At 37.4% G+C, this 16,965-nt stretch overlaps 1 protein-coding gene across 3 annotated transcripts in view; it reads left to right on the top strand.

Moving 5' to 3' along the window:
- The window catches only part of LOC129002512 (formin-like protein), an 82,099-nt gene that overhangs the window by 22,768 nt on the left and 42,366 nt on the right, over positions 1-16,965 (top strand). For all 3 annotated transcript variants that reach the window (XM_054430375.1, XM_054430374.1, XM_054430373.1), the window contains exon 2: positions 1,697-1,780. In XM_054430375.1, coding sequence (XP_054286350.1) covers positions 1,697-1,780 — 84 coding nt within the window. The remainder of the gene's footprint in view (positions 1-1,696; positions 1,781-16,965) is intronic.

The raw sequence follows: 16,965 nt of genomic DNA, 5'->3' as shown, positions 1-16,965 counted from the left end.
AACACGAAAAACATTAGACAACAATGCTACAAAACAGCTGACCGTCACAAACAGCTGGCCAATGCTGAATGTACTGTATTGAACCAGTTGGAAATGTCTGCACTTTCTCCATTCTATTTCCGATACTTAGCTCATCCGTTATCAGTTAGACAGTCCCTCGGGTTTCTGCTGAGTGGGAAATGCTGTTAGCTTTCCAAAGGGTCCTTGTATTGTGAGTGCTGGGAGGTAGTTTTGAAACGAATCTGCACAATGGTGTAAAGACAAATTGGCATTGCCTTCGTTTACAAGTGTTTGTTTAACTGTAATTTGACAACGGTGGCATATTAGTAAATAAATAAGTAATGTCGGGGTAGAGTATGTTGTATTGTGGATGAGGTTGTATGGGGTTTGATTAAACTAGTTTGTTAGGGATTTTTCGGATTTGTTACAACAGTTTCTGTATATTTTATAAAAAAAATCGATATTGTATTTCTCGGTTTTTCTCTTGCCGATTTTGATAACTATACTCTGTATGATGGAACATATCTCCTGTCCCTACGTCTTGTACCTGGGGAATGGTCAATGGTTTAATGCATGGTAAAGAGCCAAGTTCCACCACACAGAATAATATGACAATATATATAGATATCCATCCATGTCGACCACTATACTTTGTTCAATTATCGAAGGCAGTTGGTGATGGGATATACTTGTGGATACAATACTACTAATACAACCCTCATTCATTGGCCACAGATACATCCCATGCCAGATTTGCCTTCGTTATTTGAACATACTATAACTGAAATAAATGAATTTATGACACTTACCTCCATATTGTGAAGTAAACATCTGTATTCGCAAAATGTGCATACAAATAATTTGTATTTTCCTACACATTCTATATTTTTGTGTTTAATGCCACGTGGCCAGGTGACAGGTTTAATTATTGATTTCGGTTTTATTTTCTTATTTTTCTATAATATCTAACCTTGGGTAACATATTCCATAAATAAACAATTTTCGTGCCAAACGATCATTTATACTACATCTTCAATTTCGGGACAGTAGGACAAGCTACGTATTGTATATGAACAGCTGATGTCAGACGCAGAGAAGTTGTTGTGGGAAGCCTCGAGGACGGGCGAAAGTTCAATGCCGACCTCTGATTAAATCATTCGACCTGTCGTTCAGGGCCCCTCATCTTTCATGTCTGAAAGGTTGTTGTTCCATATTACTTGGGTGTGGAATCGTCTTGCTGTGGAAGAACCCGTTCCAGTTATAGTCTGTATCATATGGCCTGGAACCTGTCTTAATGACCCTCCTTTTTGGCATTTAATTTTTTTTCTTAATTTTGAATTTTGAATTGAACCAAGTTAATTTCTATCTAACATAGGTCTCTTCTACCTTACCATACCTTCCAAGTTTCATAGAGATCGGTTAGAAGAAACGAAAGATTAAAATGTCTTATGTAAAATTACAAAATGGCGCATAACTGGTTAACGAAACAAGTTGGAAAAACGTTTCAATCGTGATTTTTCTCTTTGTTTTGACCCATAGAAATATTTCTTGGAGTATGGTTGTTTACTTGCAGGGAATTCTGTAGTGTTATTACTGATTATTGTTTTACAGTTATCTCCCTCATACTTTTAACGGCATTTTCACGATTATTGTGTTGGGTGCAGCATTTGTTTGACAGGTGTGTGTTTTGTTGCAGGCCTCCATGGACCTTCCTCCTGACAAAGCCAGGGTCCTCAGGCAATACGATGACGAGAAGAAGTGGGATATCATCTGTGATCAGGTCAGTTGTATTTTTGTTTCACTGAGTTTGTTTTGGATTTTGTAGAACAATTATCTTACAAGCTCAGGGATTTTCTTGTCAAGGTTCGTTTTAAGTGTTAAGCCCATAAGTGGTTTATGAACCATTTCCTCATTTGTAACGACACATTTAGTTAACTTAGCTTAGCGTAAACAGAATGATTCGATTACATGTTGGTTGCTCGTACATTTGATTATGTGGTAAAATTTTACATAATTGTTGACCACAAAGTCACAAGATTTTCGATTCTGGTGGAAGATGTGTTTAACTAATAGAGGTAACAGATAGTTGAAATAGAAACCTTTTTGATTCATTTTCGCAGATGTGTTTATCACGATCGTGAAATGTCATTAGGAAGAACCACTGAAGTTACTCTAGTGCACAGGTTAGTTAGTTTCGTGAATTTTCAGTCTAGGCGAGCCGAACTTCCACCGGACTGAGGCTGTTCTAAGACCATGTCCTCTCCAGCCTGCACGCACAGGTTCTCTTGACGTGATATTGTTCCAGTGGTCGATGAGCCATCTCGGTCTGGCCTTAGGTAATCTTTTTTATGTCCCTAAGATGATTGGTATGCGGAGGACCTAGTGCGACAGGATGACAGGACTGAGCAGGATATGCAGGACAATGGTCTGGAGGAAGTAGCGGTGGACGCCCTTCCACAAATGGTACATGCGTAGCCACTAATGTGGTGTATACAAATGGACAACTGTAGGGTGCAAATCTTCGAACGCAGTGGAAATATTCGCAGGTGGAAAACGTGGGGTTTTAGCCAGAGGCTGTGATTGGTTCAGAAGTGGGATGAATCATGCTGAAGAAGTATTTAAAGGACCATTCTGTTACGTCCCAAGTGAAATAAGATTTTGATGTGAAGGATTGGGAAGGGTATTGACATTTCGTGGTTTGAAGGCATAAGCCCTATAATTATCCCAAACTGGTCGGTTACTCATACTTTACTAAAATAACTCTTTATCGACAATTCATATACAATCTGACTAGTTTCGATATATACAGTATGAAGGATAACTGATAATAGATTAATCATAAAAAACAATGATCACACATGGGGGTTTTCAACTTTGTGTGACGCACACTACTCGGGACAAGTGGTGACGTGACAAATATATAGATTACACATTGGAAATTCGATTCGAAAGTACAATAGGAGTTACAAAATCCTTGATTTGTCCAAATAGGAAAGTAGTCACACAAATCATGTTTAAATTCAACGTTGACAAGGTAGCAACGCCTTTATTCCCTCTTGGTCGTCTTTCTTTCCATTCTTTCTAAATCGTTAAAAAGCCGCAGTTTTTCGAAAGTAGTCACAAAAAGCATGTGTAAATTCATGCTATAGTTCGGCCGCTTAGAAAACGACCTGCGCGCTAATGCTAAACCAATGCTAGAGGAGGTCGCTTTCTAAGCGGCCGAACTATAGTCCATGCGTTGACAAGGTGGCAACCCTTTTATTCCCGCCTGACCATCATACTTTCCATTCTTTCTACAATCTCCACAAAAGCCGCAGTGTTTCGATAACGACAAATTGACAATCGCACAGTTGTGAGAAACCGCAGACAATGACGAGTCGTTTCTCCACGGTGACGTCCGGACGGTTGGTTGTGTCAACAGATGACGTGGCGATGAGCGGAACAGAAACAGCAGGTCTCGGTCCGCGGCGCAGCTTGTCGGACAAAGCGCGGGCGAGAAGATGGCATCGCGGAAATTGCTCAAGCGATGCTTTCACGCTGCAGAAGGTCCATGGTAACTGGGGTCGCCACAGATGTAATATGTTGTGATGACAGCTTCCTCTGGTGACGTCACTGGAGATGGAGAATTGGTTGAAACTCTTCAGTTAGGAGTGGATCGTGCTTCAGGTGACTGAAGCATGGTCCTAAAACAGGCCCAGTCCAGTAGGGTTCCAGCTCACTGGATTGGAACATCACGACGACTGCGCTTCAGAAGGGTTGGTCGAAGTGCAACATCGTCTTAGATTATTGGGCCGAAATGTTGGGTGAAACGAAAAGATCGAGAATATATTTCAGTTTTGATACATTTTTCATATTGCCTTTCAACAAGTTCTTCTTGGCACTTATTGGAAACTTTGCATTTCGTTCAATTCATTTGAGGCCTTTCCAGGAAGATGTGTCTTTGGTATGTTTTGTATCTCCCTTTTGCTAAAATTAACCCGTTTAGTAACATTAAGACATTTTATAACAGCATCTTCCACGCGTACTCTGGGTTTGAAATGAGATTCAGATTCCGCTATGGATATCGATTATTTACTTAGTTAAATTTCTAACATTATTCCTTGCATGCAAGTGAAAGAATGTAATTGAAAACCGATCAACCATTGATATTTTAGTTTCAAATGTTCTTCACGACGAGGCCCATGAAAAAACACGACGTCTTCAATGGTAGATTCTGTGACCTAATTCAAAATGTGCATTTGATCGCCGATCATAAGAGGTCTCGGATGCTCAGATACCGTGGGAAGACCTATTTCTCACTTCCTTCCTCCAATTCACCAGTTAAACTAGATTTTGATCGGTTAAGTGCCGAACAGGTTGTGATTTTTCATTGAAGTGTTATCTACCTACTTCAGCCAATATGAGCAGATTATTCAAGACGTTATAGAGGTACTTGCTCTAATCTCGTCGTGTAGTCGTTTGTTCAATCACATTTTAATCGCTTAAACACTTACAACCCGTTAGTCTTAAGTACATTGTCAACTTAAGCGATTAAAAAAATGAGTTAAGGGGATAGCTTTTTCTGGGGCACAAAAATAGTCTACATACCTGCCTGTATCAATGAACAATTTAACTATTGTTAACTAATATTACTGTATGTTGTGATGTTTTGCCTACTTATAAAATATTTAGTTGGTGTGCCAAACTTCAACATGTCAAACTTCTAAGACATACTCAGTAATTGCAGTTCGATGCTGTACCTTACAAGTTTTCGCAAGTAAAGTTTAAGTAATACATTTAAAAAATACATTTTTCACGGGTACAAATGTTTGAATCTAATGTTAATTGAAACCTCAGCCGAAAATATTAAATCACTGTTGATACTGATGGTGTTTTGGGAAATCGACTTTACGTTAGGGTTGCGTTGCGTTAATTGCTTCCCCTGGCAGGAAGTCCCGATTCGTCTTGTTACACTAGTACATATTACACTTGTATATAGATATGCAGGAAATTTGATATTAGATTAATCATAAAACAATGATTACACATGGTATTTCTTACTGTCATGTGTCGCACATTACTTGGGAGCAATAGTGACGTGGCAAAGGTCTAGATTAGATACTTTGCAACTTCGATTCGGAAGTCGAATTAGAGTTGCACAGTCGAGAACACACTGCTGCACCTTTTTTGATTGGTATTCGCCTTTACGGAGTTATTATAATGTCCGTGATTTACTGTGTCCAATGAGAGAATTCGTTTATGTCTTAGTTACAAATCGTTTTCTTAATCGATCGATGGCTTTGTCCGGAAACCTTGTCGGAGTTACGAATGTGGTGCATCGCATCACATTGCAGGATATTCGGCTTACCTCATGTTTCATTGTTGAATAATGTTTTGTCTAGGAGTCACTTTGTCGAAGCTAATCATATCTGTGATTCATTTTCCCATGAAAGAATTCCTAGATCATCTCGTATTGGACTTGCTCAATTTTTGTCTGGAAATTGCTTTTGTAGTCGCGACTGCGTGGTTAAATGATTCTTTTGAAAGAATCTGACGTATATTCTCCTTTTGCACCATTGCATTGTTTTGTCTAGGAATCACCTTGTAGTCAAGACTGCCTGAGGTACGTTGCATCACAGGATCTCCCGCTTAGCTGTGACTAATCGCTTTCCCGGCCACGGCTCGACGCCCGCGCTTTCCTCGGGTCTTTACACTTTCTCGCCTCCCGACGGGATTTGGACAAGAAAACTACTGTCGATTTTTATCTTCGTTGGTTATGCAATCAATGACAAGTTTGATTGCAGTATTTCGTAAAACACAATGGAAAAAAAAACGTGACAGTAGTCTTGTAGAATTACGGATTGCTGTTCTGTCAATGCTAAAAGCCCCAATACATTTTTCTGTTTTCAATTGAAGGCTTGAATGTGACTATGTTTCAACTGTGGTAATAGTGTCGAGGAATTAGATATCTTTCATTTTCCACTAGATATAATTTCCTCTCGTTGCCTACTATGCCAAGGAACATCCATTTAGGATGACGCGGGTTTTCCCAATTAAATTTATTGGTTGGCTACTGGAGCTGATTTTGAAATTAGTCATTTATGTTTACTACTACTGAACCTTCAACCAAATCCTCTACATTTTTCAACAACGACCCAGTCTTCTACAGTATGAACATATTTAATCTATAAGCGCTCCTCAGCCTGGCTAAATGAGTTGTTATTACTTGAAGTCGAAGTTCTCTTTTAACATTGAGTCATCGTTATTCTTTCCTGTTTTCATAGTTTTTAGGTGACAAGATTGTTTATAGCAGTAGTCATTCAAAGCGCACTATTGCAACAACAATGTACGTGTGTTGTGAGCCATCCATGGATAATAACATAACTTGTCCATGTGTTGTGTTACTTGTATGATTGACATGCCAAGGCCTCGCCAAGATGGCAGCTCACTGTGTCATGACTGACATGTGGTGTTCATTTGCCATCGTGTGTTTGTTTTGCATCACCGTTGTCATGTCAGTTTGACAAGTGTTTTAGCCAAACAGCGGAAACAACACGTATTCCAGGCAATTTCACTAAACGTTCCTACTAGTAAAGTGACGTTACTTACTTTTCTGTTGGGATTTGTTGTTTGTCAATTATATTTTAAACGTGAATTTTTTATTGTATGAATTGATTTGGGTTATTTGTTTGATTCTTCTCTGTATTAGTAGAAGTTGTTGTATGTTAACCTAAGATTTGCTCATATTATGATGTTTGAAAATCTTCGATTCCTATCTAGCAGAAAAATTGTTTTGTGTAGGCCTACTACATTCATAAATGTCATGTACTTCCTTCCAAACACTTAAATATCACCAATGTTTGCTAAAAAATAAACATCAGTTTCACCAAATATAGTCAAACGTTTCCATCAAACATTATAAAAGATTCCACTTATGTTGACCTCCAAATTTAGTGTATTTTACTTTCATTCAAAACAAAAACCAATTTTACTTTTGTTTACTAAAACGTCCGATTTCCAAACTAGATTCGACCATGATAAACCAGATACCTGCGGCGTCGGAAGATAATTTAAAATCTCAGTGGGTGTCCAGTAGCTAACTGCCTCCCAATTTGGATATCTTACGTTCAAATCAGCAGCCAATGGACCACAACCTTTCCTCGAAGTGATCCCACTCTTTAAATATTTATCCTTGACTTGCGTATACAAAACCCGTTTTATACTTGAATTTTGTTTGGGAATTCCCATTTTCCCCTGCACTGTAATTTAGACTGATTTTGAATTTAAACATGATGGGTCCAGATTAGTAGCTATTGGAATACAACCTCTCTTAACGTAATTATTGCACGTATTAACATATTCCGAACATACACCGTTCACGATATAAACAATTTGACCGGGAAGATCCCAGTTTTTTTTTTCAAACACATTTCAACAATCGTCTGTTGTACACTCAATAATTTCAAGTTCGTTCGATATCAACACACTTTTAGCGAATTTCCCTATAGGGAAGTAGCTATTACCGTAGGTCTCATGGTAAGACCTAGGCCCGGGACCGATTTACTTTTTCATTTTGATGTCCCCAGAGGCCAAAAACACCATTCGTTCAAATTTTTATATATCTATATATATATATATATATATATATATATATATATATATATATATATATATATATATATATATATATATATGTGTCCATCCGCACGATAACTTGAGTAATTTTTGTCCGATTTTGATAAAATTTGGTTTGAAGGTGTAAGGCGGGATAAACTCGAACGAGTTCGCGAACCAGCATGATCGGACTATGGGAACGGGGGTTTACGGGGGGTTTTATGGGGTAAAAATTGGTTTTTCCCATTTTTGACCCAAAAAAAAACAAATTTTGCAAAATCTTTTCAAACCATTTAGTAGAGCTTAAAAAAACAAATAATTTAGTATATTGAAGTGTTACTATGCGCCTAATGGTTACGGAGAAAATTCCAAAAAAATGTAAATTTTAAATTCCCATGTTATTCTTATGGAGAATGAGTAAACTGTTGTAGTTTGCTTGTTTATGAACATATTTTGATCAAATTTGGAAAATGTTTTTATTTCTTACTAACTATTAACATTTTACAAAAAAAAGTTTTACCCTCCCTGATGCAGCAAACCTAAGTACCTGTTAAAATAATTCTATTTAAATAGGAAATAAATGTTAAATTTTTAAGTAGACATTTTAGTGTAAATCCAATCAGACATATGGAAATTCGCTTAGTCTGCAGGTTTGCTGCGGCGGGGGTATTATATGTTCAAAGGGGTTCGGGTGATTTGCGTTAGTTAAATAATTTACTATGAAAATTACCCAGAAACAGCTTAAATACCCGTACCAGGGATGAAATACCCTTGGGTAAGTTGATATTATCCCCTACTTCCCTGAAGGCCTCCCACTCCCACTGCTCCCGGTATGAGTCATCGTCTCCCACGATTCGCGACCTCCTCTTGTGTTTGCCCTCTCTCACTCCCCCATATCTTGACAACACTTTAGGATTTGTGTATGTTTTGTCTCTAACTTAGATGGTTTTGTTGGGCATTTTCTTTTGGAATCTTTGGTTTACCAGAAAGTAACGTGGGATATCTGATAAATTCATGTCGTCGGCCTACATCTACTTCCCCTTGTCTTTCTTATAAAATATGACCCTTCCTCGAAAGTGATTTTTGATGGTCCCCGTGTTCCTGAAATCGATAACTATGCACTCTATTATTCATTACTTAAAATAAGATCCAAGGCAACCAAATTTGCAAAAAATTCAAATAAACAACATATTCATAGTCAATAATAAGGTGACATAATAACATAAAACAATCTATCAATGCCTTTCCATCCAGAAAATAATACTTTCACCTCATGAAGTCGTTTCATTTTGTAAATTTTTTTTGTTGAGTTTAACCCTTAATTATAGACAGAACGAGACAATTTATTCCTAGGTTAGTTTTGCCAGTTATATGACGAAAATATTACATAGTTTACATTTTAGGGCGATGAATTTATTACTAATTAAGCCTCAGAGAGTGCGCTGTTTCCAATCAGTGGTTTTTTCTATATACATATATGTAGGTATATAAAATCTTCAACCAAGTTAACAAAGATCTTTGGCGATATTAGGGCTCTTAATTCATATAAACTATCTTCGTATCAAAACATAAAAGAGTGAAAAAAACAAATAAGATACAGTCTTAAAGTGGCCCATTCAACAGTTCCATATTAATGGAATGTCACATTCAGTATCCAAGATTCAATGGTGTAATCATGTGAAATTTGAATTAATGTTCTAGTTTTGGTGTGTGAACTTAAATTTTAACATGTTTACCTACTAAACGTTGGATTAAATCCGTGTAAGGTTTGAAGGTGTCTCAATATGTACTGTGGTTGTTACGCCTAACCGTGTCATGCAACAGCTGGTCCACAGGTGTTGTCGATTTGCAGTACATACTGTACTGTACACTATTGTGACTTGTGTTTGTTTTAGCCTCGCTAAATGTAAGCCACGCCAGCTGTGTTGGAGCGAACAACGCAAATAATATACCTCACCTAGAGGAGGGAAAATCGCATATACCTCACGTTGAGGAGCGAACGATGCAAATATACCTCACGTTGAGGAGGGAACGACGGAAATATTCCTCACGTTGAGGAGGGAACGACGGAAATATTCCTCACGTTGAGGAGTGAACGACGCAAATATACCTCACGTTGAGGAGGGAACGACGCAAGTATACCTCACGTTGAAGAGGGAACGATGCAAGTATACCTTACGTTGAGGTGCGAACGGCAAGTATATCTCACGTTGAGGAGCGAACGTCGCAAGTATACCTCACGTTGAGGTGCGAACGTCGCAAGTATACCTCACGTTGAGGTGCGAACGACGCAAATATACCTCACGTTGAAGAGCGAACGAAGCATATATACCTCGCGTTGAGGAGCGAACAACTCAAATATACCTCACGTTGAGGAGCGAACGACGCAAGTATACCTCACTGAAAACTGAGCGAACAAGTTAATGTAAAGAACTGTGTCGAGTCAGCTTACGTTGAAATGATTGTTCACGGTTGCACCGGTTTTGCAGTTATGGTGATAAGGATTTATGATCGTGTTGTAATTGCTTCAGAGAATGGTTCGTTAATGGAACAGATTGCCATTAACTAAGTCTATACGAGATTGAACACGATGCTGTGGTAGGTAACCCTTTAAATGGTTGGGAAACGAAAATTTAAAATAAACATCCACAAATTGTTTAACAAATGTTATTATTTAGTAATGATGGAGGTCCAAGATTTGTTCGCACGTGTTCTGTGGTTTTAGATGGTAGTTTCACTCATGCATGACGTTAACGGATGAATGACTTTTTATCTGATATTAATTAATCAGATTGATCAGAATGTCATTACTTATCAGTCTATTAGGTCTGACGATGGGAGTCTCCTATTCAAACAACGTTTTACCTTATTTTGTATTATTTTTTAAGTATGTAATTTTCGTGGTGGTGGTGTTTGAAAGAATTATTGCGGAGATTTTCTATCACGATTTGAAAAAAAAAACAAGTTTTCATGACGTTTCTCGTTCTGAAATCTGATCCCGTCCTCAGATGAGGAAGTACCTAAGAATATGTCAGTAGAAATCCAGCCATGTAAATGAAAATTCGCTTCTGCAGGTTTGCTGCGTCGTCGGCGGTATTATTTGTATAATGGAGAATAAATAAACTGCTGTAGTTTGCTTATTTTTTCATTTATATTGGGCGAATACGTTCATTTCGCACTAAGCTATTAACATTTATTTCCCTAAAAACACATTTAAATTCTTTGTAAAGGCAAACGTGGTAGAAGAAACCGTATGACGAATTGATATTTAAATTTTAAACTGAACATAGTGTGTTTACGAAATGTTTTTTCGTAGTCCAATACATTTGATCATGGCGTGGAACAATGTGCAAAAATGTTGGAGAATTTCTTTGAAGGAATATATACAAACACTTTGGAGCACCCTCCCAATTTCTAGCTACTAAAATTATTTTTCCTCTATGGAAATAAGTATCTATCTATCTATCTATCTATATATTAATAGGCAAACACGTTTCTTTAAAACCTTTTTTCTCAGCTTGTGTGCATCGTGGGGTAAATCTGCGCATACCGTTAGAAAGCAATTTTCCTGTAGGTGTGCAGAATCCCTTTATAAATTTAAATAGGCTCAAAGATAAGCACAAAAAATGAGTTTGAAAATTTGAAAAAATTAACATGGATTTTATGCGTTGCCATGCTGGTGACGAAATAACAACGAAATATAAACAGAAAATCAAAACAAATGGAAGAAACTCCAATCACATGTTTTATTTACAGTGTGGGGTGAAAATAGAGAAGTGAGTACATTACATATTTTTGGTCGAGTTTCGACCACTGGACGACCTCTCGTACTTATTTAATACGCAAGCAGGATTTTTGTGACAATTACTCCTCCGAAACTACTGAACCGATTGACATGTTTTTGGTGTCATTGTAAAGAGCGTAACGTGAAGTTGTGCAGGAAACTTTCTTTTTAGGTAAATAATTAGAGAGTGAGGCCCTGGGGCCCTTTAAAGTTTCGTATTTATCCATAAGATTAACATGGGAAACAAAATTTGTTATGAAACTCCAGCTGTTGTCAGAAATTAAAAGTGAAATATTTATTTATGGTATCCATGGTAACAAAGAACAAACCCACAAAATTTAAAAATGTAAACAATCAGAACTAACTGTCAAATTAATTTTGTTTTCAAAATTCCACACAGCTGGTCCAAATATATTAAATACTGCATGATTATTAGAACAGGAACTGTATGGATCATAAACATAAATAAAATATGCCACTCGCCCGAATGTAAACATTTAACATTGATTAAATGGAACTACTGTCAAACTATATGTTAATGTCATTAGTATGGGATTCTTTCAGTTACGTCATTTGTTGACCGAGTCTGTCCAATATTTTTTAGCTGTTATTTTACATTTACAACAATATTTTACAGGAAATAATTGCTAGATAAACTCATGGGTATAAGTAATAATTCAGATTCTACAATCATTGCTGTTGTTATTAAAACTGTGCATCCGCAGCAAACCAATATTTCCATTTACCTGGCTTAATTTCTACAAACATATTCCCTGAAAATGGTCATTGTTTCCTACATAAATAACAATAAGTTAATTTTAATATGAGTACCTAGGTTTGCTGCTACAGGGAAGGTAGGTGTGTTTTTGTTGAAATGTGGACAGCTTAGTATGATTGTTATTGGTTTGCAAATCCTAATTGCTCGAATTCGAGCAACATGTACACTAGTACTTATTTAATACGCAAGCAGGTATTTTGTGACAATTACTCCTCCGAAACTACTGAACCGATTGACAAGTTTTTGGTGTCATTGGAAAGAGCATAACGTGAAGTTGTGCAGGAAACTTTCTTTTTAGGGAAATAATTAGAGAGTGAGACCCTGGGGCCCTTTAAAGTTTCGTATTTCTCCATAAGGATAACATGGGAGATACGCAAGCAGGTTTTTTGTGACAATTACTCCTCTGAAACTACTGAACCGATTGACATGTTTTTGGTGTCATTGAAAAGAGTGTAACGTGAAGTTGTGCAGGAAACTTTCTTTTTTGGGAAATAATTAGAGAGTGAGGCCCTAGGGTCCTTCAAAGTTTTGTATTTTTCCATAAGATTAGCATGGGAATCAAAAATTGTTATGAAACTCCAGCTGTTGTCAGAAATTAAAAGTGAGAACAAGAACACATGTTAATTGTAAACAGTCAATAAATTTGCTAATTTAACAGTTTACTACAAACTTTAACTGACTTGGTTGAAATGAAATATTTACTACCTATTTGCATTTGGGTTGGCATAAATATTACAATGGGAAAAAGCGAGAGAGCGTGGATAAATTGATATAATCTGTTATGTACATCTTTAGTATTTCCATAATCTTTGAGTCATCAGAAATTCACTGTTGTTCGTTTTAAAATAACGCCTGTTTAGCAATTGCTCGAATTCGAGCAACAGGGACACTAGTTATCTAAAGTTTCAAATAAACTAAGAGCTACTGTACAGGAGTGAAATAATCTCCATTAGTTTAAACGTGTTTCTGAGCGGTGCGGTGAAAGTATATTAATCCTTCTTTATTTATTAGTGGGGCGTGCCTTGGCGTGCGGCTATATTGATAACAGGCGGCTCTGGACCGGCTACGTTATGTCATGGTTACATGCAAATGTGTTCAATGTCGACACCTTCACAGTGTGGGGTCGGTGAGTCAGAGTGTGGCTGGCTCACACCTTACACTGTATACTAATTGTGGTTATGCAATAATTAGTGTTAACTCTAGGTTTAGCACTGTTGTTGAGGGCTAGGGTCACCTTACTGACTGATTTAGTTTTTAGTGAATTTCCCATAGGGAATAAAGCTATTACCATAGATCTCATGGTATGACTTGAACCCGGGACCTTTAATTTTTCGTTTGGATGTCCCCAGAGACAAAAAACGTTATTTGTTCGAATTATCATATTTGTGTGTGTGTATACATAATGTATCATGATATAATGTAAATTTATCGCCACTTTTTTCATTTACCACTATAATATTTTGTATTTTGGATGAGTGAAGTGTTGCTATCAAGCTATACAAAGATCTTAACTTAATTATGAAAATATTTTTGTTTTACTTAATGCAGTCGACTTCAGTTAAGTTTCTTGGTCACACGTCACTTCTACTTTTATAACCATTATCTGAAGTTCCTTATTAAAAATATTAAAATGTATTTATTTCGATGTATTTGAACTGAGTCTTCACTTGTATTTACTTCCTTCTTTGATATAGTCGATGTATTATGGTACTTGTCTCCAAAACTTCTTTGTACTAGGCTACATAAATGGTGCCGTAATAGTATGACTGGATCGAATGCATTTTGAACCATGTGGGTTAATTCAATTCAATTCAATTCAATTATTTAAGATGGGGACGCCACCATGTGCGTATTTTAACCCAAATATGAGTGAAGGATGAGTGTAGATAGTGGATGTTATGTGTCGATAGTGTTTGTATTAATTTAAAACAGAACTAACGAAATCAAACAGATATTGAAAACAAATTACTTTCATTGTATTACTTTTCTACAATTTGGCACTCGTTTAAAAATTTTCTTTCTTCGTTATAGTCTGTATGATGGAACCTGTCTCCTCACCCGAGGTATACCCGGGTCTTAAACCATTTGCCAGTCCCCAGGTAGATGAAGTGTCAGGGGACAGGTTCCACCATACAGACTATAGTGCCATATCGATTAGTCGTTTCGGAACTGTCAATTTCGGCTTAAGTGGTGTTTGACCGGATTGTGTAGGCTGGGCAGAGACCAGGTAATGTTTACTTCTAGATGATGTAATCTGTAGGTTACCGGAGTTGATGTCATCTGCCATCTGCTGACTCAGACTACCTCCCCTCTCTCCCGCCCCTCCACTCGAAATATTCCAGTCTGCTGGCTCCAGTCGCGTCATTCAATGGTAATAAGCCAGCATCCGTCAAGGCGTCACCATCCCATCTCATCATGTCGACATGTGGATGCATTATGTCCTCGGTGTAGATGCAACGCTATGGTTTAATTGGACTTGGAGTTTTTTGTACGGATTGATATTTTGTTACAAAAACAATGTGATGTGGTATTGTGTGATTTTTTGTGTTTCAACGTCAGTGACGCTTTTCGAGTGTTTTGTTAATTGTTAATTTTCGGTTTATAGCACAATTAATTGACATTTCAATGACAAATGGGGCAAAATTGAAACTGGTTTGTAATTGAACTAGTGATCCTCAGTCTTGAAAGTGTGCACTACCACCACTACCAGCCAAGTATGCTATCCAGACAATTTATGTCGGTGATGGTTCAATTATTTATAAACCACTATTTTCCCTAGTCGTCTACGCCGGTGATATTTTTACAAGAGAATTCCAAGGAGGAAGTTTTCAAACGCTTTTAGGGAATGTGGTCCTAACCTATATATATGTTGATGTGCCGTGAATTGAACCCGTCCCTCCTAGGGCCTCCCTTTACCCAAGTCCGAGACGCTAACCACTAGGGCACTAGGGGTTCTCTCAGAAGCATAATTAATTATTATAGTATTGGGCAAAAAGCCACTGGCGTACCAAACCAAAGAGGCTGGAACCGGTGTTGTTTAGTTTAGTATATACGAGAGCGCGCGCAAACTCGTATTTTCATCCACTGTTTGGTTTGTTTATGACTGTTTCCGTTATCATACGCGTGCGGAGTGTAACATTGTTATCTTGTGCGAGAGGGAGAGAGAATGAGAGAAGAGTATACTTCCTACCTGTGGAAAGGGAAACTGAGTACGAGTATCGACTAAAGTTTGTATATAAAAAAAACTCCAAGAGCCTGCTGAATCATATAGGTGAATACGAATGCAAGGGGTGCAATGTTGTTGTCCTAGGACGCTAGACACGAGCCCGGAATTGTTTTTCACATTACTTCAGGCTGGACCTAGGGCTTACGGCATTACCACTTAGATAAAATCCATTGGTGATTTGGCGGGATTTGAACCTGGGACCCTAGGAACCGAAGTCTCTCGCTCTAACCACTAGACCAGCTCGCTACCCGCAAAAGTTGCAATAGGTACGATATATATCCGTAACGACAATAATAAGAGGGTTGTTTCCACATACAAGAAATTCAGCACAATGTGTAAAGTTTTTCTCAGTAATGTAAAAAGTTTTAGTCACACTTCATGTACACTGCATTACAAAATTGTGGCTACAACTATTATTGACAACTTGTTGTACAATACTGTTTTCACCGTGTCAATACTATTGTCATTGCTACCAATCTTCCACTGTGACAAGTTTGAACTTCCCATGGTTGTTTGGCGGTCTGTCATCTCTGTTTGACCAAACCCATTGGTCAGCCTCTACGCAAATATTAGCGTCCGTGATGACCTTCCAGTGATAGTGATAGCGTTATCACCAACTAATGAGTGCACAGCACACTGTTTTGACCCTTCTACAGTAGTTCCCGGAACGGTTGATTTAGAATGTTCTATGTTCACTGGTTTGTCTGATATTCAATGAGTGATGTAAAAGAGATTATGAGAGAAATTGTTAATTGAAATGGGTAAATGTGGCAAACTACGTATTTAGCGTTTTAGAAAAATTTTTGTTGTAAACTGTTGCATTTGTAATAAAGTATTGTTGATTATTATTTTAGCGTTTTGGGAATGAAAAATTCATAATTAATAGAGAATATTGATAGTGAAGATCCTTGAAAATGATAGAGAATTAAGAATTTTTAAAGTCTTGAATGTTTAGTATTTACTGTATAGTCTTCATTGTAGATGTTAGCTTCCGGATTGTCAAATAATATCAAGTTTCAAATATCTGCTATTAGACAACCCAGTGTTGCCTTTGAAAAAAGAAACCCATAATTGTGAACGTGTGTGATGGAATAACAAAATTAAAGATACAGTGCACATCCTGCTTGAATAAACAAGTTTGGAGGCAAAAGATCTCGGAAAGTTTAATAGAGTACCTGAAATAAGCTTTACATTTAAATATGTGTTCTTTTACACGAGTTGTATCAGCACCTTATCGACCTCAGGTTCTCACCGGTTTGTATTCCTCGCCTGCCTCGTCTATGTGAGTCAGGCCAAGGCGAAGACGTTCTTTCTCTATTCCGTAAACGGCCAAGTGGACCTGCCTTTCTGTCACATCGCTGTTGTGAAATTCCCATTGAGGAGAATTCGCTTTGTAATTACCAATTCCGCAATAAACCATCGTATATTCGCTGCAAAATTCATAACCCCCTCCCACTAGATACGAAGGGTGTTTTTCAGATCAGGGCCACCACTATTAAAAACCACAGTTTAGGTTAAGTGATTTTTTTAGTTTTTGCGATTATCTGTTTAGTAAAAAAAAACAAAAAAAATGGTAGTAAAGCT

This window comes from Macrosteles quadrilineatus, unplaced genomic scaffold (assembly GCF_028750875.1).
Source record: "Macrosteles quadrilineatus isolate MER2022 unplaced genomic scaffold, UCM_ALF_1.0 Scaffold_9__3_contigs__length_116548681, whole genome shotgun sequence".
NCBI classification, from domain to species: domain Eukaryota; kingdom Metazoa; phylum Arthropoda; class Insecta; order Hemiptera; family Cicadellidae; genus Macrosteles; species Macrosteles quadrilineatus.
The sequence above is the reverse complement of the archived record's forward strand: the minus strand, read 5'-3'. Positions and strand labels throughout refer to the sequence as shown.